Source organism: Aulonocara sp. 'chitande type north' Nkhata Bay, linkage group LG12 (genome assembly GCF_057382095.1).
Source record: "Aulonocara sp. 'chitande type north' Nkhata Bay isolate Kocher_YH1m ecotype deep benthic linkage group LG12, A_spYH_male_GT1.1, whole genome shotgun sequence".
NCBI lineage: Eukaryota > Metazoa > Chordata > Actinopteri > Cichliformes > Cichlidae > Aulonocara > Aulonocara sp. 'chitande type north' Nkhata Bay.
Window position 1 is genome coordinate 7,707,812 of NC_141355.1, and position 23,708 is coordinate 7,731,519.

Here is a 23,708-nt window from a genome sequence, read left to right on the forward strand (position 1 = left end):
GCTCAGCAGTTGACTTCACAGCAACTTCCAGCACCAACTCGCAACCAGTCTGGGAATACTAATGTTTCCCTAGCAACCAGTGGTTGCCAGGCAGTCACCAACCAGTCCCTAGCCCTTTGTGACTGTGGCCTAGCAGGCACACTGATTGTGTGAGATGTGCAGAGAAGATGCACTTTGCCCCTGCCTACACTGCTACAGTCACAGCCCCTGAATGACAAGGGCATTTTTATCTGACAAAAAGGATATAACAAGAAAATGATTACAGGTGCATTATGGGTATTGGAGGCTACCTCAGTCACTACTGCATCAGTTTCTACTGCATCACTTATTTTTTGTTCTTGTTGATCATGCGATACTAAGTTGCTTTATTGCAGCTTTAATGAGTATTGATTTGCAATTTTATACATAAATGTAGCAGGATGAGTTTAAAAAATGACCAGAGGCAGCCATCCTGACAATATGCTTACAGGACTCAGCGACACATGGCACGACCGTGGAATGATGCAGACCCAGATCGAATGGATTTATGCATTTCAGTCATCCGAGCAGCGTGCTGGCTCTCACTTCATGCTGATTATATCACAGGCGATCTGCTCACTTGTCACATGCTTTTTGTCAAAGAGCTTTAGACCGAATCACCTTATGTAACAAAAACACACTACTCTGCTCATCTGCTTAATCTGACCCTGAGTGGATAATGCTTCTTTTTTGGGGGGGTAGAGACACACAGTTTTCTAGCTCCAATCTTCCAACAAGCACTCTGCTTCCCAATCAGTCTTGGGTGAGGATCTGGCCTCAACCAGCGATGATGTGTGTCCTTGTGTATCTTTTATTATGACAAATGCTCCTGCCTGCCCTTCTGTCCTTGGTATTACCAAGTTACCCCAACCACTCTCCTTATCCCTCCTAACAATGTTATATTGTTAACATGTCAATACTGCTGCTCAGTGAGTGATTCTCCTATTATGCTGGAGCATAACAACAGGAAACACCGATGGCGGGTGTTTTGAGTGGAAGCCACATGACACACTTAAAGCCCCCTCGATCCTCCTCGTTGAGCGAGTTGTCAGCGCTTTTTTCCAACCCACCACCCGTAACAAAGAACCGCCCTAAATTTATCACGCTAGACAAACCCCTTTAAGTTAATTACACCACACTAAGGACAACAACGTTGATGCGCGCTGACACAAAAACACTCAGGGTGGATAGGGCTGAGCGACCGGGAAGCCCCGGGGGGCAGATGCTGTCTCAGCCAGAGCATCTCTGCGAGAGTACTGCAGCACTCAGTGGGGCAAAGAGCAGAGAGGGGTGAAAAGGAGAGGGCAAGCCTGCTTACAAAAGGGTAAAGAAAGCCCTGCTCAAAGAAGTGCAAAGGTTCTGCTGTTCGGGATATGCACACTAAGGCCACAGTTTGCTCACAAACAGCCTGATGGCAGCTGATGATCGAGCCTAACAGAGCCAACCAGTACGGATGAGGCTTGTGAGGAGGAGGAAATAAAGCTCTCCTAACAAAAGAAGATGAATCTTCATTAAACCTAGCCTCCTTTTTTAATGCAACTTTTATCGCAAAAGATAAGTAAGGCTGTTGAAAAGTCCTCTGGGTTATGGAAACGTTTTAGGACGGATTTAGTGTATCAGGCACAGAATGTTGAGACTTTATTTGAGTGATTACAGGTGCATTTTACACATCACTGACTAATTCGGGATCTGGGCCACCAAGGGCAGACAGACATGTTTCAGAGAGGGATTAGAGCGGGCTTTGGATGTGTATCATCTTCATGCACCAGACTCAATTTAAGTGTCAGATCACATCCACATTTGTGTATTAGAGACCTACCTAGATCTCCTTGAATGCTGTTGTCATGAGAGGTCCTGCTGGACGTGGTGGAGTCTCCATCACTGGGCCAGATGTGGCTCGCCTTGCGGAGTCCAGTGATGCAGGTGTCAGAAATCATTCCCTGCCGCTTCAGGCGAATCTGAGACAGAGGTGTGGGCGGGCTGCTGCTGTCGAAGGACTGCTGGGAGGGTGAACGGCTTTTCTCCCTGTACATCTGATAGGTGGTGGGGCTGGGAGACACCTGGCTGGACTGGCTTGAGGAGAAGTCCTCTTCGCTGGAGGTCAGGTTCTCGTTGGAGCTGCAGTCCGGCGTGTAGCCTCCTCCCACGTCGTCGAAGCTCCCTGGAGAGTAGGAGCGCCTCGGCCAGGTGAGGTGCGTGTCCTCATCTGTGCCGTGGTCCCTGATGTGGATGACTCGCATATCCCCATCACCCATCATCCCCCCAACGTACACGCTGGTGTAAGCGTGGCACTCCACCGGCTGCTGCTCAGATTTCCCCATAGAGTAGCGCCCCTCGCCTTCTTTTAGGGGGTGTGGGCTGACCTCGGAGTCTTCATATGACCCGTTGTAGCTGCAGTTCCCCTCGGTGGATCTGCCTCTCTGAACGGCCTTGCTGATATCCCCCGTGGCGGCTGACAGGTTCCCTGGGAGTGAATGCAGGGACCTCTTTCGCTCCATCTGCATGGCTTGACAGCCCAGGCTGCTGATCTTGTCTGAAACCTCCCTGTCGTTGACTCTGACCAGCCCTCGCTCTTGATGATACTCCATGTTTACGTAGAAGGGTTTCTCTTGGCCTCCTGTCACTGACAGCCCCTTGCAATCTCCCGCTGTGTGGGAGTTTGCCCTCCTGATGCGCTCAAAGTTGGATCTAAGAGCTGCCACCGAGCCCGGACCCACTGGGAAATCAGGAAGCTCAGAGTCTTGGCGGACAGGTGACACCCCACCCTTCTGTTTGCTGTCAGGGGCACAATCCATCTCAATGTCTGCATGAGGTTTGCACTTGACTGTCTTACCAGGCCCCCTGTACTTGTGCTGCTGCTCCTCTGCTCCTGCCTCATCTATGCTGGACCTCTGGCTGTCTTCATCATTTGTCTCTGCCATCCTTTTAAACCCCCATCTCTTCCCATCGTAAGACTTCCTCTCCTTTGCGAGCAGAGTCTGCAGGTAGATCATGCGAAAGCGCTCCTTGTTTACTTCCTTCTCCAGGTGTTTGATGGATGACTTGCATTTGTCCAACTCCTGCTCAATGTCCCCCAGTGAGTTGAGCTCCATGCTAGGGGGATCAGACTCAGGGAACTGCGCTCTCCATGCTTCCACAAACCCAGCTGGCTCAACCATTATTACTCTGACACAAACTGTTCAATAAGCTACCAGCAGAAGCATTTCCAAAGCTCAACTTGACTCTTTCCAACAGCTTCCATCGTGCTACGAGTTCAAGGTGTTTCTCAGAGTAATCCACTTAAAAGGGAAATAAAACATACTTTACAGTCTTTACTCACAATCATAAGAATCAAATCCGCTTTACTCCGTTTAACAAAGTCCAACAAAATGCGAGGTTATCCTTTTCTCCAACTTGATCTCCTTCTTGCGCTGTTCTCTGGAGATCGTCTGCCTTCCTCTGTGCTTGGTGTCAGACTGAGTCCTGCAGCTCTCTGGTGTTTTGCCTCTGTCAGTCGCAGCTGAGAGAGGCGGGGCTAAGTCAGAGATGTGATTTAAACCGCAAACACATCAAAATGAACACTGCTGGTTTTCTGAACTGCTTCTTCTTAACCCCAAACTGTCTCCAGGTACAGACGGTTACAGCTGAAAAATAGTAATCCACCAGGAAATGAAAACTAGCATGACAGCACAGCTATTGCGAAATATGTGGTCTTATAAAAGGAGACAAACTGACACTTTCAAAGTAAGAAACCCTGCCTGTCCCACATGGTGAGGATTTTGTGATGTTGTGTGTGCAGAATCTCAGATAGATGAAGAAAAAACGAGGTTCACAAAACTTTGTTGTAAGCGCAAATACAGCCCGACCTCTTTTTGAGAAACACACTAATCTTTCCTTCTTTCCCACCCAGCTCCTGGCGTGATATTTTGCAACACCGCACACTTGTCCTTTCAGTTACGTTCTGAAAACTAGGGCTAATCCGACCAAAGTTCAGCGTGTAGAGAACTGAAATACAGTTAACATGTGAAAATGTCGCCTCCTGGCGGCTCAAATGTTTGAGTTGGTGCGTTCAAGTACACACCGGACAGATTATTCAAATTTTAGGACTGTCTAAACATTGTGTTGCAGTTACGGTTATTCTGTCCGTACCACACTTCCTATTCTCACGGGAATTAAATTTTAAGCTTGATGCTCACTACATATTCAAGAAAATTGCGTTTTTATTCACTTTAGCTTGGAGAATTGAACTTATTTGATATGTTCACCTCAGGCAAAGGGTTTATATATGGCATTGCGCTCATATATTTCGATCGTGAATGACACTAGACTGAGGCTTTCTTCATTTACTCCTCTGACCAGTGATTGTAGAATACTTTTATACCGCCACTGTTTTGTCAGTTGAACCAAAACTATATTTTGGATTAGCTGAACACAACTCTTGAACGGACGGACCGTAAGAGCGACTTCCGGTTAGCAACCAATCAGTGACGCCGTCTTTATGGTTTCCACAGTAACCGTTGCCTTTCCTTCTGCTAATTAACTAGCTGCTTAAAACTTGTGTAAGACGATTTTGCAATTGTTGTTATAATTTCTGAATAGTGACTTCCCAGCGCAACCAGCAAGATTTTAAATAATTATTTTACGGGTTTGCGAGCTAAGCTATCTTAGTCGACGACAGAAAGCGTAGTTACGTTAGCGTTAGCTGGCTAATCAAGCAAAGAAGAGCCACTAAGTGCATCAAATCACACTTTTCCAAGATGAGCGAACAGTTGAAATTCATCGTCGAACAGCTGAACAGGGAACCATTCAAGAAGAACTTCAATCTCATCACGTTTGACTCACTTGAACCGATGCAGCTGTTGCAGATTTTGAACGATGTTCTGGCTGAAATCGACCCAAAGGTGAACCGATACTTTTATCAGAAATCTTTACCAACACTAGACGCTAAAGTTCATTACACTTGTTTCAGGGTTAACACCGAGTGATTATGTGTGGTGTTCATAGAAATAACGTGAGACTCTCACTGATGTTTATTATTATAGCAAGCCATAGACATCCGTGAAGAAATGCCTGAACAGACTGTGAAGAGAATATGTGCTCTGTTGGGGATGCTGAAATACAAACCTCCTGGTAACCTCTCTGACGTGTAAGTATATGCAGGCACTTTCAGCTAAATTTCCCCTTATCTAATTCTGATGTTTATAATGTTGTCAAATTGTCGTTGTACGCTATTTCTTGTTTCACTCAAAGTGTTTTGTTAGTTGTTGTTTTTTTTTTTTTTTTAATTCAACATCTATAACATAAAATAGTTTCAGGGTAATTCTGGGAGACGGACACCTTCTTGACTTTGTAGATTAGGCTTCAAATTTTATTTATTGCTAAAGCTTGTATAGTCACGGCTGAATCAGGTGATCCTGAACCATCACGGTGCACTGAGCATCTCTTTCATCTCTTTCCACTATTCAAGTGTCTCTTGCAAATAATTTCAGGAAGGGTCCCCACCTCTGGTGGAACGTTTTGTTGGTATTGCTAAGTGAGTAACTGATCTTTTCCAGGCTTAAACAGGACATAAGGTCTCTCAGCCATTGAGAGTGGACTCTGTCTGGCCAGAAGAAGTGTTCAAGAATTGCAGACAGGGTTTGAAGTATGTTCCTCCAATACCTTTCAAGACTGGGACATGCCCATATGTACTGGGCATATGGCCCACAATGACGATTCAAAAATGTGTAAACACAGGATGTTTTGGCTTTTGATAAATGGGCCCTGTGAAAAATCTTAAAGTATAAAAGACCAATTGTTTGTATTTTGCCCTTGTTTCTCTATACTCTTTATTTTGTTTCCACTCACCCTTCAGCCAGTTCTGGCACATTGCTGACCTCACTTAGCCTGGTTCTGCCAGAGATCCTTTCCTGTTAAAAGGGAGTTCTTTCTTCTTGCTGTCACTAAGTGCTTGCTCACAGAGGACTGTGGGGCTGTTCTGTTTTTCTCTTTAATATCGTAGGGTTGTTAGCTTATGGTACAAAACACCATAAAATGATGGTTGCTGTGAACTAGCACTGTATAGATCAAATTAAATTAATTGATAAAATTAAACTCAACATGCACATCATTCATAGAGCTCTCATTTTTTTTCACCTTTTCCTTAGTTTTCACTGTTTACAGTGAATTCACATAAATAAAGTACCTTAAATCTTGTAATCACCTCACTACCAGTGAAACGCAGCAGTGGATCTTCCATGTTTTACCATTCACCTTCTGCAGTTTGAATCAGCTCTCCTCCTTCATCCCTCCCTGCAGAAGCAGCTTCAGACAGGGTCTGGTGACTGGCAGCAAACCTGTGATTCACCCAATCCTCCACTGGCTGCTGCAGAGAGTCCCTGAGCTGAAGAAGAGGACTTACTTGGCTCGTTTTCTTGTTAAGCTCGAGGTGCCTGCAGATTTTCTGCAGGATGATATCATCAATGACACTTATCACCAGGTTTGTCAGCATATTAAAGATACATACACCTCCTGGATTACTGGAACTGCTATTTTAATAAAAAGGTAAATAATGTGTGTTGACAGTATGAAGAGCTGGTGGAAGGATTTAAGACTTATCATAAGGAGTGTGAGCAGCTGAGGACTTCAGGCTTCTCCACAGCAGAAATAAGAAGGGTAACAAATACAGTGGTGTGAAAAAGTGTTTGCTACCTTCCTGATTTTTTTTTTCTTTTTTTTTTGTATGTTTGTCACACTTAAATATTTCAGATCATCAAATAAATTTAAGTATTAGACAAAGATAACACACGTAAATGCAAAATGCAGTTTCTAAATGAAGGTGTTTATTATTAAGGGGGAAAAAATCCAAACCTGGATGGCCCTGTGTGAAAAAGCTATTCCCCCTAAGCCTAATAACTGGTTGGGCCACCCTTGGCAGCAACAACTGCAATCAAGTGTTTGCGACAACTGGCAGTGAGTCTGCAGCGCTGTGGAGGAATTTTGGCCCACTCATCTTTGCAGAATTGTTGTAACACAGCGAAACTGGTGGGTTTTTGACCATGAACTTCCTTTTCAAGGCATCTCAATTGGGTTCAGGTCAGGTCTTTGACTAAGCCGCTTCAAAGTTATTATTATTTTTTCTTAAGCCATTCAGAGGTGGACTTGCTGGTGTGATTTGGATTATTGTCCTCCTGCAAATCCAAGAGCACTTCAGCTTGAGGTCACGAACAAATGGCCGTCATTCTCCTTTGTGATGCTTTGGTAGATGGCAGAATTCATGCTTCCATTTACTACTGCGAGACTTCCAGGTTCAGAGGCAGCAAAACATCCCAAACCATCACAATACCACCTCCAGGTTTTACTGTTGGCATAATGTACCTTTTTTTTTTTTTAAATTATTATTATTTTTAAATGTGACATCAGCCTTTTTTCTTTTTGGGGTTAGGGTTAGGGTGTTCCTTTTGTGTTGTTTTTTAAGATATTTGTGCCTGCTCCAGCCATCACACCGGTTCTGTTTTCCAAAAATGTCGTTTATCAGAGTTAATTCTTGATTTAACATGAGCGGTAATTAGTTTTCCACACAGGACCAGGTAGGTCTGAAAAACTTTTCTCCCTTAATCAATGAAATCATCCTTTAAAAACTGCATTTTCTATTTATTCTGGTTATTTTTGTCTAATGTTAAAATGTGTTTGACCTGAAACATGTAAGTGTGATAATTATGCAAAACACTAGAAAATCAGGAAGGGTGCAAACACTTTTTCACACTGTAGTCGCGCTTTACTCTTTACTACTTTTTACTACTCTTTACTACTACTACTACACTGCTTGTTAGAAGTTACTGATTATAATCTTTCGTCAGTATGAAACTCACATATTGATTTCAATTTATATTTGTTGTGTAATAAATGACAGTAGAACTTTTTCATAAGCTTAACTGACATTCATGACATTAATTCATCTTTTCTGCAATAACAGGACATTAGTGCCATGGAGGAAGAGAAAGACCAGCTCATCAAACGTGTGGAGAGGCTGAAGAAGAGGGTAAGGCAGACTGCTCTGGGAGGCTGCGGCACTCCTGCAATGCTTGGAAGGCTTTAGAATTGACTGTGGAATGAAAACATGACCTCAAACATATATTATCAGCTCCTCTAATAAACCTGACAGGGATGTGACAGGCTGCAAGGCTGCTTAACAAGGCTAGAAGTAATGAGGTGCTGAATTTCTAGGTCTTACTTACAGGCCCTGTTAAAAGGTGAAACCTGACTCTGTCAGAGGGCCGCAGTTATTTTTGCTGACCCTCCGATGACTGCCGCAGCACTGAATGGTGTTTTCTTTCCACTAGGTGGAGTCGGTGTCTAACCATCAGCGGATGCTGGAGCAGGCCAGGCAGCTGCGGGTGGAGAAGGAGAGGGAGGAGGCGCTGACTCAACAGAAGCAAGAGCAAAAGAATCAGGTAAATACTTGGGATTACTTGTGTCATTTATCAGCGCTTTTGTTCATCACAGTATATTTTAGCAAGTCATGACAGTCAAGTTAAACAAGTTTGTGGGCCGTTATGCACACTGCCTTTTCTCACTGTCTTTTGCTTCTCCTTTCTTGCTCAATGGAGTTTAAAAAAACAAAACTGTGTCTGGCACAATCTGGGTTTGGATTTAATGTGGAGTTTTCTGCTCACAGAGTTTTTATTGTTTGTTTTAGTTTTTTGTTTTCATTTCAGTTTAGTTTTGGCTGATACATCACAAGAAAGAAACTGAACTGAAATCTGTGTAGGAATTCTGTAAGAACAACAATGATTGTAGAAATATAATTTCTTGGGAAAAAGCTTTTAGAAACCTTATCTTGGGCCATTTTGGGCAACCTTTGTAAGCACCTTTTTATCACTTTTGGCTGTTGATTCTATAATAATTATCTGTCTGTGACTATTTTTGTTAGTGTTTAGTGAGCGTTGTCACACAGAATCAGCCCACCAAAGAGTCCAGTCTGGCCCACTGGCTGGCTTTGAACACTGTAAAGGAGGGCATAAATTTTGTGCTTGTTTGTAAGTTTTACAGCTTTTCCTGCTGATGTAGCCCTCACCCATGACCATTCATAATACACCAATGTCATTAACTAATAGAGAAACGGCAATGACAAAACAGAACAAGGATATTTTCTGTGAATTAACAAGTAATTATAAATGCAGCATATTCTGGGCAATGAGCTACCAGAAATTTTACTGTAATTTTAGACAATTATTTCTACAATTTAAGCCCTTTTTTTTAGTTGAGGTGACAGATTTCTGTCTTCTGTACACTGACAAAAAAGAGGAGTTTCACTGGTCACACAGTGAGCTGCATGCAACAAATGATATAAAATGAGTCTAATGTCTGTAGTTTAATGCTGTAAAATAACTGGCCAAATTGGTGCTCAGAGGATTTGCAGTGTGACTGCCAGGTGGCAAAACTAGATTCTAGAAGGACTTACTTTGCTGAGTGAGTTTTCTATTTTTGCATTTGTCAGATTTTAGCATTTAACATAAGAAGTGTACAACAGCAAAAAAATGCGATACAGCATTGCAAACAGTTGGCGCAGTCTCATTGGTATCAAACACGTCCACGACTGCTGCCTCAGGCTGACTAACACATGTTAAAGTCTTCTTTTTATTTTCACTTTCATTGTTTCTAGATATTTTATAGACTGAAAACTGGCACATCAATGCAGAAAACAGGAAGATGATTTCATATGAAAATAGTGCTCTGATTTCCTGACAGTGCCTGTATCTGTGACTGTTTTTGTGTGTTCAGCTGTTTCAGGCTGAGCAGAGGCTGCTGAGATCAGAGCAGCAGTTGAAGGATTTGCGACAAGCTGCAGCAGATGCTAATCCAGAGAGTGAGTAGCCATGTCCCTGCTCCATGCATACAGCTGGATGGGTGGATTCAAGGTCACAACAGTGTGATGCTGGTGTCTCTCTGCTAACGGGCTTTCATCTGCTGAGACCCTCTGATTATGCTGATCTTTGAAGTGCTCTAATAGAGCTTATCTGATGGTGAAATTGTCGCCTTTTGTTCTCATCTGCTGTTGGCGTCTTTAGCCAAATGAGAGATTTACACATTTGCAGTTTCTAAAACGACTGCGGTGCAGACAGAGATGGACCTGCACAATTAAAGTCAATAATCAGAAGCGCTACAAATTTTTTAGGAACACTAAATGGGGCTGCTGATGTTTAGTATACATTTAATAAGCGCTTGTCTTTCTACAATAACATTTTGGCAGAATAGTTGTTTTACCATATATTTTTGATATTAGGCACTGAATGCCTGAAAGAGGTTTAAAATAGCTTAAAGAAAAGATTGGTCTCTTTCAGGCTTAATGAAGCGACTCGAAGAGGAGATCAAGATCAACTCCTACATGGTCTCTGAGAAGCTTCCCAAGGAGCTGGAGGGCATGAGGCGTACCGTGCAGTTCCTGCAGAAGGTGGCATCAGAGCCTGCGATGGGCCAGGCTGATCTCCAGGAGCTGGAGGACAAGGTCTGGAGGACCAGGGTTTGTTATTATGCTTGTGTACCTTCAAGATTCTAAATGTCCTTTAATTTCCTCTTTCACAGATTAAAGAAGCAGATTCTCAGATAAACCAGCTGATTGAGAAGAGGATGATGAGATATGACCCCATGGATGACAAACTCTCCCTTTACAGACAACAGGTGCTGACTGTGTTCATTCTTTCAGTCATCTTTCATTGTTCTGTCTAGTTTTGACTCTTTAATCAGCTACATTTTTTTCCCACAGGTTAAAAGGAACCTTAATGTAATTCATGTTAAGAACACTGTTACTTCTGAGATCATAATATAAAGTTGTAGCCGAGCAATAACCAAACAAATTTTGATACAGTTGTGCCAAACATCATATTTAATTACTTTAAAATGAGGCTCTTAGGGAACAATGTCTCATTTTGTTAATTGCTTCTTCTGCTCACATCTATGGTAAGAGCCACGAGGTGAGGAATCCAGGATGTGCAATTTGTGGTATGATAAAAGGGGCATGTCTGCACCAGTATAGTACACACACCATACAAACTGGAAATTTTGGATGTTTATGGAACAGAGACCTTTCAGAATCCACAAAAGGGACTACAGAATTATATTCATAACAGAGTTGGAGGAAAGATTGATTGCTGAGCAAATGGAGCTTGCATAAGTGTGCGTAGAACATGCAAATAGACCAAAGGATAGGCCTGAATGCAAAACATCTTACTGGGACCCTGTGTTTATTTCAGAAAACTCAAATTCTTAAGATGTATATTGTACAATCATTCATCCCTTTGTCCATCTGTTCCTAAATAGGTTAAGATATTTTTCATTTGAAAGGTCAACGACTGAGCACTAGTGATCTTTATTCTGTTCTCAGTGTGTGTCATAGGAAAAATGTTGTTTTTTTTTTTCCAGCTCTTTCATTTTCTCATATTTTCCATGGATTTATCGTGTTTGTATACGTCTATAACCTGACCCTTGTAGGCCTCCATCATCGCTCGAAGGAAGGAGTCAAAGGCAGAGGAGCTTCAGGAAGCAAGGGAGGAGCTGGCTGCGGCAGAGAGGGAGCTGAGGCAGAGGACAAACCAGACACAAGGCTCAGATGGGGAAGAGGTCATTCGTGGTGATGAGGTACACTGCCGGTTCACACACTCACTGCAATATTTGCTGGGGATTTTTGTGTGTGTGCGTGTGTGTTTTTTTTTTTTTGTTTTTTTGTTTTTTTTGGGGCTCCACAAAAAATGAGTTTTTAGAAACAGGACACCGCTATCATCTCCAGCTTTATCAAAGAAAGTGCTAGAAGATTTGCAATCCACAGAAAACACAAGAGGCTATTTTTGTTCTTATCCAAACACAGACAGGCTCACTGTCTAATGTTACTTATCCCTTTTCCCTGCTCTCCCCCACATTCCCATGCACAGTCATAAATAGAACACAAAAGAGAGAATGTCCAGAACAAGGATTGTACTGGACAAACTTCCTGAAAGTTGGCCTTTTTCTTAATCTTTAGTGTAATCAGTCTCCTAATTCAAGTCAGCTGGACAAAAAAACCTTGAGCAGTCTTTGGGTATAGAGACTTTGCTCTCTATTTATATCCCATGACAAGATGTACTCCTTGTCCTTTCAGACACGTGGTATGGTTTACTCATGCCGATCAGTTGAAGTGAACTTAACATAGAATAAACTTAAACAAAATCTGGCGCTTGAATCAAAAAAGACTTGAGCAATCACTTCTCAGCTGGCCAGTAGACTAAATTTAAAGTTACAGAGCTGACAGTGACTGCTCTGAAAGAGCAGAGAGATCCTAATGAATGGGAGCTGCGCTGGGACCATCAGAGCTCAATTTTCTAGAATCAGTTTCCATGGTTTCCTAAAGCTGACACCAGCACAGCGCAGCAATATTGCTGGGCCCAAAGTTGGATCCATGATCCCTAAAAACAAAAACAAAAAAAGATTTTGTACACTGTGATTTTCATCCCAAAATTGTTAGTACAACCAGTAAAAGCATGTAGTAATGAGCCCCAAAACCTGTTGAAATCCAGGCTGTTCCCCAAAAGGCACCAAAGCCAGAACAGCTCTGCATTGACATTATGTTAGTGGTAAAGAGGATGAAAACACAACAGACCTCACAGCAGAGTTTCCATTTAATGTAAAATGGAAACGCGGCACTTTTGCAAATTCTTTTCCTGGGAGCGTACTGTTAGAGTGATGCAGATTCTCAGCTGAGGGAACACATTTTATATGGCAGCCTTTTGAACCACAGAACAAGCTGCATGAACTGTGTTGGCAAAGGAATGCATTAAGTTGCTGATGTGGAAAATGTGAGTTTGTATGTAACTATTAACTACATTAATAGTAAAATACGTTATTATATTGCATCATTATTTTAAACAAATGTGACAAATGGACATGTTTGGTTACACAAAAAATAGACACAAACTCTCCACCACAAAATATAGTTAGAAACAGTGAAGTATGAGGCACACTATTATATTTTACATTAGTCATGACAATGTATTACAATCAATTTGAGACTCTTTAACTGAAATTAGAGAGCTGTTTGTAGAAACAAAGAGGCCCTTGAGACGACACATGAATGAAGTGAATGGAAAATGTTTTGTCAAACGCGGCTTATCAGACTCCTCCTGTAGTTTCGGGCTATCAGCCGCAGTGGAGATGATCACTTTACCAGAGGTATTTTCCATTCTGACCATTACGTGTCATCACATGCCGCCCACCAACTGCAGGGTCTCTCTGAGGGGGGATGACGACATCTGTTCGTCATTGGTTGGAAAGTAACAAGAAACCATTTTAACCAGCATCCTCGTCACTCTGGTTAAATTTAGTCTTACTTCAGTCACAAATCCGACTAACGCTTTTTTTAAAAACTTGAAATAATGTGGATTTATTTTGATTTCCTGCTGTTTGTCCCACGTGCAGTTATTTGGAGCATACGCTGCACGGTTGAGGGTTTTGTTAACTGGTCTGCATGTGTGTGGGTGTACTGCTGAATGAGCCACCGTCCATTTTAACAGCAGTTGTTTTGGGGATACAGTGTCAGGAACACTATGCAATATAATTCTGCTGTGTTAATTCCTCTTGCGGTCACGTCTGCCCTTGACGTTCCAAAATACACAAAGAATAAATGTGCGCACAAACACACACGCATTGATCCGCATGAAGCACATTCTGTGATTTCTGGGGCTGTTCTTCTGTGTCCGTGTTCATTTATAGCTGCTCTTCATTGTGGAGGAGTTTCAGTGTGTCCCAGCAGACATTTGGGGTGGGGAGTAAGTGAGCATCCACTTAAAGCAGTTATTCTGTCAGATGAAGCTGTTTGCTGCACATAGCTGGCTGTGAATCTCAAAGGATCGGGTGACTCTTTCAGATCATAGCATGGCCTCCAGGCCTCCTCATTGCAGCCGCTGCTGTTCTCTAATCCCTTCCCTCCCTTGGCTCAAGCCATTGTCTTCTCCTGTAGCCTTTCATAGTATCACAGCTGTGCCGGACACCATGCCTCCAAATATAAACTGTGTTTAGGCCTCTTTCATTGCAGTTTCCATATCAACTTTACACTTTCTTTGTTACAGCAGGTTTTAATGTGCTTCACAGAACCATCAATAATATCAAAATGTATGTGTCTTGGTATTTTGAAGGACCTATAATCAATATTTACATTAGATAAATGGGGAGGGTTGCATCAGGAAGTGCAGGTGACGTAAATTCTTTGCCAAATCAAACACGCAGGTCATCAAGAGTGAGACTTCTATATCGGATTGGTCGGGTCCCAGGTCAACAACAACCACCTCCAGTACTGTTGGCCAGCAGTGTGCCAGTGGAAACTGTGCTACTGTTGGCCGGGGAAGCGTGTTCGGAGGTAGTAAGGGAAGGAAAGGCACGAGTGTGGGGGTGTGAATAGGGACCTGAAATGTAGGGATTATGATTGGTAGAGGGAGAGAGCTGATTGACATGATGGGGAAAAAAGGAAGGTGGATATATTGTGCAGGAGACTACTTACAGGGAAACAAGGTCAGAAGCATTAGAGATATACTCAAGCTGTTCTCCCATAATGTAGATATGTAGAGAAATGAGCAGGGGTGAGCTTGCGTGAAGAGTAAGTGAATAGTGTTGTGGAGGTGAAGAGAGTATCAGATAGGATGATGAGCTTGAAGCTTGAAATTGAAGGGGTGATGATGAATGTTGTCAGTGTGTGTGTGTGTGTGTCCAACAAATTGAATATTAGGTAGAAAAGGGAAAGGAAGTGGCAGAGAGGGGAGAGAGTGGTGTTTGGAGGAGACTTCAGTGGACACGTAGATGAAGGACAGAGGTGAGGAGGTGGTGTTGGGCATGGATGGTATTAAGGATAGAAATGCAGAGAGACAAATGGTAAAGCTGTGGTGTTCACATACTTTAAGAGGTGATGTAAATGAGTGGAGGTAGGTGCATGCAGATGGCCTATATTCTATGCAGAAGGTACAATATGAAAGAGTTTGGATACTGCAAGGTGGGGTCCAGGGAGAATCTGAGTCTGTAGGATCACATTAAGAAGAAGAAGCAAGTGAAGCCAGAGGCAAAGATTAAATGGTGGAAGCTGAAGAAGGAAGAATGTTGAGCCAGAGTTCAGGCAGGATTTGAGCTTGTCTCAAATCCTGCCTGAACTCTGGCTCAACAAAAGTAGCGAAGAGTTACCAGGTGAATTGGTGAGGAAAGAAAACAAGGAATTTGTCTTCTTTCCTGGAGGTATGATCTAGAGAGAAGAGGACTAAAAGTCGGTAGTAGTAAGACAGAATGGATACGTGTACTCGAGAGGGAGGCAGGTGGAAAGGTGAAGTAGCAAGTAGAGGTAGTAAAGTTAGTTGACTTCAAATATCTGGGAGCAGCAGCTCACAAGAGAGGTGAAGGAGAGTGCAGGCAGGGCGGCTGGGGACGAGTATCAGAGGTGACATTTGACATTAGGATAGCAGTGAGAGTGAAAGGGAAGGTTTACAAGACGGCATTGACACCTGCTATGATTTAATGTTAGCAGATGGTGGCACTGGAAAAAAGACAGGAGGCAGAGCTGTAAGTGCCAGAGTTGATACTAAAATCTTTGATGGAAGCGAGGGAAGTACTAGAAATGAACACATCAGAGGTACAGTCAGGTTGAGTTGTTTGGAGACAGTCAGAGAGGTAAGGCGGGGATGGTTTGGGCATGTGTAGAGGAGGCATAGTGGAGATATTGAATATAGAGCTGCTGGGTATTTTCATGCAACCTTTGAGTAACACTAAGGCTACGTTCACACTGCAGGTCTTAATGCTCAAATCCGATTTTTTGATCAAATCCGATTTTTTTTTTTTTTTGTCTGCTCGTTCGCACTACAAATAAAAGTGTTCTTATCTTCTCCTGTGCTGATAATTGGCGTCTGTCAGTGACGTAAAAAATGGATTTAATGCGACTTGACCGTTCAAACAGCAGTCGCTTTCTGAAACATCGGATATGTATCGGATTCAGTACCACATACGAAAGTGACCCAGATCGGATTTGAAAATATCGGATTTGTGCCGTTCACACTGTCATACCATGATCGGATATGTGTCGCATAGGGTCAAAAAAATCGGATTTGATGCGCTTTCGCCTGCAGTGTGAACGTAGCCTAAATGATCTTGTTCACAGCTACAGCTAATTCAGATTCACTAATTAAACAAACAAGCATGTCTTTGGACTGTGGGAGTAGGCCGGAGTACCTGGAGAGAACCCATGCAGCCACTAGGAGAACACGCAAATAACGCAATAATGCAATCTGTCAGCTGGTTTTAATTCCAGTATTAATTACTGCACCACCAAAAAACCCAAAAGCAATAACAATCTGCCCAAAATGTGTTTATCCAGGACTTACAGGCATGTCCATAATGTGTTCCTTCGCATTTGTGACTAATGCCGAATTCTGTTTCATTGTTCTTCTAAGATGAAACGATTAGTGGCGAAACTCCGCAGCAAGGGAACAGTATACAAGAAGAAACGCCAGGAAATCGCTGAGCTGAAAGCAGATTATGGAGTCGTGCAGCGTACAGAGGAGATTCTCAAGCAGAGACATGATGCTGTCCAGCAGAAACTGGTAATTCCTGATTTTGAATTTCATGTGAGAGAAGCAGAATCATTCATTTATTTACAATAAAGCAGAGGAAGGACTGGGATTCACAACTTTACGTTACTTTGTGAAGCCTATTGTGATGCTATTGTGAGGGAAGTCTCATTAAAGACACCCTTCAGTAATAATTTAATATTTAGTATTTGGACCTGGACCAGAGAAATCTTCCTAACTGCTCCTGCTGTCCTCTCTGAACTGTCATATTCATACAATAACCGCCCCACCTCCTCCCCCTTCGTCATACTGTCAGTCCAAATGTGTTGTTTTCACTTGATCCTCCCATTCACATACTCTCTGCTAACAGTGAAGTGGTAGAAGTTTCCTAGAAAGGGCTTCACACCTTTGTGTGGTCCCAGCACCTGACTTGTTGATGGGCTCTCTGACGCAGGCTGAGCTACTATTTCTGACGGTTCCATCTGCTGCTCTTCCTCTGTCTGCATCCCACACAAGGATTTGATAAAGCAATGGACGTTTTTTTTAAAGCATCATACCTCCTTATGCATTTCAGAGATCAAATGACAGACACCCTGTTAATGTTAATTTTACGTGGAGCAATATTCAGCCCCAATTCCATGAAATGTATAAATTGTAAATGAAAACAGAATGCAGTGGCTTGCAAATCTCATAAACCCACATTTTATTCAAAATGGAGTATTAAAACCTATCAAATGTTTAATGTGAGAACATTTTAAGAAATATATTAGCCTTTTTTCAATTTGATGCTCTTTTTATACCCAATCATTTATTGACCTGTTGACAGTAACACGATTGGTTCCTGAAATGGTGAAATGTTTCAGTTTAAACAGCTGGTATGTTTTCTTGGTTGTATTGTGAATAAAATATGGGTTTATGAGATTTTCAGATTGCTGCGTTCTGTATTAATTTGCATTTTATGCAGAATCCCAATTATTGGGGAATTTAGGTGGTATGTCTGAAATCAAAGACAATATTCCTAATCATTAAAAAACAATATCTGACAATTTGTGCTGTGTTTTAAAGCAAGCCGTGGAGGCTGAGAAGGGTATCTCTGGCTACAGTGATACTCAGGAAGAGCTGGAGAGGGTTTCTGCCATCAAGAGTGAGCTAGATGAGAAGAAGGGCCGCACTCTGGATGACATGTCTGAAATGGTGACTATACTTTTTGGTTTTTTTTAATCTGAAGTGCTATTTGACTTACTGTAGGCTTAGTAGTTACTATAGATACATACTGATTATCGATTATTTAGTCTGTTCTCAGTGAGTTCATATAAAGCCAGAAGAAGAAACAACTGAGTGTTTAAAGCAGTCTGCACTCTGAGCTTTTGATTGACATGGGTTACTTGTACCTCATTATTTGAACTTTTAGCCATCTTGCTAAGAGCGTATGAGCAATCACTATTGGAACATTGTATTTATGACAGAAAATAAGGAAAAGCAGAGCATGTCCAATTTAATGTTCTTCACATCTTCATTCGGACGTAGCCAACACAGTTACAGACAGAACCCCGATAAGCATGCAGTGTCTACCATAGGCGTAAAAGGCTTATTGCACATGTGCCAACAAATACTGTTAGCATTGATGATAAAGTGAACTTAAATGACATGATTGTCTCCAGTGTTGTCAGTTAAAGCATAACTTTAACTTTAACAATGTGTGTCTGTGTACATGTGTGTCTGTGTGTGTAGAAGAATATGATATGCCACTGAAAAGAAAAGCACCAGTGTTGCAGTTTAATTGATTGAAGCCCATTTAGCTGATTCAGTTTTAGGGCCCTTGTATTGTGGATACAGGCTCACTGTAATTTGTAATAGACTTTTTTTTCTTCTTCTTTTACCGCCCACATTTTGTTTTCCCACAGCAGGGAAAGGGTGAAATTTATGATCCTGTCTTGAGCTGGACAGTGAACCAGCATGCACACACACAGTCCATGATTTGAACTATTCATTTAGCCACCATTTATTTATCTGCACTTTCCCTGGAGTTTGGCCTTTAGGGAGTTTATGAAAGTCTAAAATAACTACAGCCAAGTGAAAATTCAGCACAAGTTAGCAAATAATAACCTCTGTGTTGATGCTCGGGATATTTAATTAAAGCTGAAAGTTTGATTTTATTGTTATCAGTAATGGGAAGTTACAACAAGAATACTAGTTCATAACTTCCATCATCATCCTTTTGTGTGGAAGCCCAGGACATCAGTTGTGACTTTTTTATGAATTCGGTAGCGTGTGTACTTCTGCAGACTGTAAGATTGCTTGTTAATGATGATATCAAATATACCTGGATCCATGCTGAAAGGACGCTGTTACACTAAAATTTTAAAATGGCATTTCAAACCCATAAAACTGAAATCTGGAATGTTTCAATCAATACTTACCTACTTACACACACACGCTATAGGCACTTTCTCCAAATGTTGATCTGGTTGACAATGCTGTCTAACTTCATCATTAGTCACAGTCGTATTACCTGCTGTTTACTCTTAAGTCTGTGAATGCATACAAAAGTACATGTGTGTGTGTGATTATTGTAGGACTCCTTTTTTGTGTTTTGTTTTTATTGTTAATGCAGTGTGTGCCGTTATCTTGTGTTTTTTGAAGGTGAAGAAGCTAAACTCAATGATAGTGGAGAAGAAGTCTGCGCTAGCACCAATTATTAAAGAACTGAGGTCACTGAGACAGCAGAGTCAGGTGAGCATCATCTGAATTATTAAACGAGAACTTCAAAAAAACCTCACGGCACATCAAACGGTGTTTGTAAAGACAGTTTGATGTGCCAAAGACCACACCGAAACAAGGGCCTTCAGCTCACATGACAAAGCAGCATCCCTGTTTAACACCCAGCTTGTCAGAAAAAGGATCCTGGCAAGAATTTGGTACGGATTTTTCATTACAGAGTATAACTTTCAGAAAGAGTGGGTAATTCATGCTCCAAAATAACTTCGGCGAGTCCTAATTCTGTTTCTGCGAACAAGTAGAAGTTCACTTTTATATTGTGCTACCATGGACAAGGTCCATTAGGAGTAATTTGCATGATCCATAAATCAATGTATAATGGGAAAGCATCCTGCATCCCTGAGCTAGAGCAGAGGATTTAATTTTCCTACATGTGTGCCCAGAATTGCTCTTACATCTCAATGGGTCACGTCTGTTAATGAAGAGCTGCAACGGGAAGACATAAATAGACTCTGTAAGAAGTTAAAGTGCTAAAACTACAGCTGGGATCTTTTGTTGACATTAAACAGTGCTGTGAGCGGGACACGAGTGTTGATAATAGTGCATTTGTCTCAGTTCTGACTGTCTAGTAATGGATTTGCTTTTCTGTTCCGGTGTGTCCTGCTCGGATTCTTCATAGGAGTTAGGCCAAGAGTATGAAGAAAAGAAGGCACAGTATGAAAGCTGTGCTGCTGGTTTGGAGAGCAACAGATCAAAACTGGAGCAGGTATAATTATTATAGTGCAAGGGTTTCATATGCACAGCAGTTTAGGTGAATTTTACGTGCTTTTTTTCCCCGTGTGTTAGTACATGTTTGATCTTTAGCATGGTTATATAAGAACGCCCATCCTCTCTTTAAATCACAGGAGGTGAAAGCACTGAGGGATGAGATGGCACAGAAGGAAAACCGATACCATCATATCAACACCATGTCACAGGCAAGTATTTTGAAAAGATACAGTAGTTACTTAAAGCAGGACCAGAGACTGTGCACTGTTATCGCTGTTTTTAAGCCAAATTAGAAACATGAGTGCATACAATGTTGCAGCATTTTGTAAGCCACCTGCCCCCACAAGCACCCACTGGGACAAACTGTAAACTCGGATCTGTGCCTCTCTGTCCTCGGCAGATCCTTGAGATGCAAATACAGAGGGCAGCTGAGGAGATGAAGGCCTACGTGTCTCCTGATCCGCAAGAGAAGAAGAAAGCCATGAGGTGAGCCTGCTGAGCCAGGCCAGCCAGCTGCTTGCGAGATGAATGGCCTTTTTTATTTCAGCAGGCTCTCGTTACACTAAAGCCAGTTAATCTACTGCCACTGTTTCCTTGCTGTTGTGATGACACACCTTTATTTTTAATACATGGGGTGAAATCAGCTTGAGAAATGGCTGTTGCACACATGTTACTAATCTTCCTCTTGTTCACTGTAGGGAAGTGTACATGAAGAATATTTCCGAACAGGAGTTACTTGGCAAGGTGAGAAAAGTGTGCTGAGCGAGTGTTGACCCAGCAGATTCTAGGACGGGTCAATACTTGGAAATATTCCTTTATTCTGTCAAGAACAAGATCTGAGGACACACAGGTTAGCCAAGGTGGTTTCACAGAGTTTGCTTTGGAAGTAAAGTACCGTAATGCATAGTAAGGAATACACCTGAACATTCACATCAGGACACAAAACCAAACAATAAATTATATGTATTACTCTATAAAAGTGCAAGCAAATTCTTTATAGAATTCTCTAGAAATGCCATAAATATGCATCTAGTTTGCAGAGTTGAGGTTATATTAACATATATGGCATCAAATCTGAATTCTGTCTTTGAATAAATGCCAGTTGTTTTTATCTCAGGTCTACAGAGGACAGTAGAATGTCATAATGAGACAGATTTAACATACTTTTGTTTGCACCAGGTTGGCACAAATGTGATCATGTTGGGGTTCATTTAATTTTGAGCAAACGGAGTCTGCGCTGGGTATTTTTCACCAATATCTCTTTTCACATGTGGTCTCCAGAAGTTGCGAGAGGAACAGAAGACGGTGAGGGAGAGCCACAGCGCCAACATGGAGCAGGTGAAGATGTGGCGTGACCTAGAGCAGCTGATGGAGTGCAAGAGGCAGTGCTTTATAAGGGCAAAGAACCGGGAGTCTATCGGTCAGATCATCCAGGAGGGAGGGGAGGACAGGCTGGTGCTGTGAGGAGTCATCTAGGAATGATGGGCTGTGATTCCACTGAGTTCAGCTTAACAGAGTTTCTGTCATCGTTCTGTCACAGGCTTAATTTTCCTCATATATCTCTTCTCTTTATACTCAGCTGTTGTTTCACTTGGAACCAGACCACTAACCTAAAGAGGTGGCGTGGTTTAAGATGCTTTTGAATCTCCAACTTAAAGAACACGTGCAGCGGCACAGGGGTTTTCACTTTCTGTGGCCCACAGGAGACTCCTTTCAATCAGAGTGTCCAAAGATAACAGGATACAAAGTGGTGCTCTTGGGATGTGGCCACAGTCAACTATTATTGGCACTGCCAACCATGACCTTGAGCATGGGTTGAGATTCCAGTTTTGGAATTCACTGGGAGCCCCCACTGCATTGAAACAGTCAAAATATTCTGCTTGTGGAATACTGTAATGGATCCTTTTTTTCAATATGGTTGTTCATATTTCCTGTGTTTTTCTATTAAATATATTTAATAATGATTTTGACTCATGTTTTCATTGTGACAGAGAAAAATATATGAATGTAAATTAGGAAAGCTATGTAGACTGTTGGAGTTTAAAAGAGCAGTTGGTCTGTCCTATTCATTGCCTTCATTTGTTCTGTTTTGTTTTTTCACCATGAATCAATTTTGCATCATATCTGAAAGCAAAAACTTATTTGGATGATGAAGATTCATATCTTTTTTAGCAGGTAACACGACACACACGTCTGCCCACTGACTTTTCAGTGTGACACGTCATTCCCAGCAAATGTCTTCATGGATGTTTCAGGGTCTCGACCTCCCCCTCTCCCACAGGAACTTAATCTGCTGTTGACAGCCAATGTTAGTGGCCCTTGTGCCAAACGGATCAAGTGTGCTTTGTAAAAGGCTGCTTGATGTCCAGCTGGCTGGTGCCATGTTATTGTTGTTACAACACCTTGTGCTTCTTGGGACCTTATTAAGACATTAACAGATGATGCACGCCAGTCCTGTAAAACATCTGACAGCACTACCCTCTGAAGACCCCAGAGGAGGGCGGGGGATCCTTTTACACCTTTACAGAAAATTGGACCTTTGTTTTGCAAACACCTTTCACTTTAAACCTTTTTTTTTTTGTGGTATTGGTATGTCTCTGCTACTAGCTGGTGTAAATAAATGTTCCAATTTTCTAAGACCATCTCAATTCCATCCTTTTTTTTCTCTCTAATTAAAGCGGTGATACATTAAACGAGCAATGGACTTTTTGTATTTGGATGCCTTCATTCTGTCTGCATGAAGCTGCCTATAAAGCTGTATAAGCACATTTGGGCAGAGCATTGCAAGATTATTGTAGTTAATAAAAACTAAAAAGGTGTGTGGAATTATTATTTTTAGGTAATTAAATATCATATTTGGGAAATTGTGGTAATATTTACTTAAGACTTAAACTGAAAAAAAAATCAAAAAGGCGTCTTTACTTTCAGTCTTAAGCTCTTGCTCGTCCCCTCGTATTACCTGTTTATATATATATTTTTTATTAATACAGGACCATCAGGGCTGCCCATGTTCAGTGTTGAATGAAAAGGACATTGAGAGGACATGTATATAATCGCCAATGCTTAAAAAAGATTTTAAAAAGCAAAACCACCACCTTTGCTGCTGCAGAAATCTCCTTGAAATGTCATGTTTCTCTCAAAATATTATAATAAATTTCTGATGTTGTGTTTTTATTGTGATGTACGGAAGAGGATTAGGGCCACTGGGAAAAAAAAGAATTCTGACTTTAATCTCGATTAAAGTCAGAATTCTTTTTTTTCCCCAGTGGCCCTAATCCTCTTCCGTAGTAATGTCTATTCTCGACTTGTTTTTGAACAAGTTGTTAAACCTTTCCCCAGAAAAATCTGTCTATTAAACTATTAAACATTTTATACACACACACACATTATACATATATATATATATATATATGCGCCTCTGTTTCAACTTGGACATTCATGAAGCGGTGGAAGGGTATCTTAAGGAACGCCTCTGTTTCAACTTGGACATTCATGAAGCGGTGGAAGGGTATCTTAAGGAATAACTTGTCAGCCGTATAAAGCCAACTGATAGCTCCAGGACGTCACGTGTCACACCACTATAACAGTGTCACCTGCCAGGTACACTGAGGAAGACGTGGCGGGCAATATGAAACACTTAAAATGAATGCATAGTGACCCTACACACTGTACGAAGTG

The 23,708-nt window shown here is 41.8% G+C and overlaps 2 protein-coding genes across 2 annotated transcripts in view; one reads left to right on the forward strand and one right to left on the reverse strand.

Annotated features, from left to right (window-relative positions):
• Positions 1–3,977, reverse strand: part of LOC147316860 (breakpoint cluster region protein) — a 31,113-nt gene extending 27,136 nt beyond the window's left edge. The window contains exon 1 of the mRNA XM_086313409.1: positions 1,838–3,977. Within this exon, the coding sequence (XP_086169535.1) occupies positions 1,838–3,176 (1,339 nt within the window). The 5' untranslated portion in view covers positions 3,177–3,977. The remainder of the gene's footprint in view (positions 1–1,837) is intronic.
• ift81 (intraflagellar transport 81 homolog) lies at positions 3,566–21,994 on the forward strand. The gene is made up of 19 exons (XM_086313410.1): positions 3,566–3,767; positions 3,908–4,898; positions 5,040–5,143; positions 6,295–6,475; positions 6,562–6,651; positions 7,952–8,017; positions 8,319–8,429; positions 9,760–9,844; positions 10,320–10,483; positions 10,561–10,656; positions 11,467–11,613; positions 16,428–16,577; positions 17,610–17,738; positions 19,188–19,277; positions 19,942–20,028; positions 20,168–20,239; positions 20,431–20,516; positions 20,729–20,774; positions 21,312–21,994. Exons 2-19 carry the CDS (start codon positions 4,755–4,757, stop codon positions 21,492–21,494), a joined length of 2,031 nt encoding a protein of 676 aa, XP_086169536.1. The 5' UTR covers positions 3,566–3,767; positions 3,908–4,754; the 3' UTR covers positions 21,495–21,994.
• Positions 21,995–23,708: the final 1,714 nt, after the last annotated feature.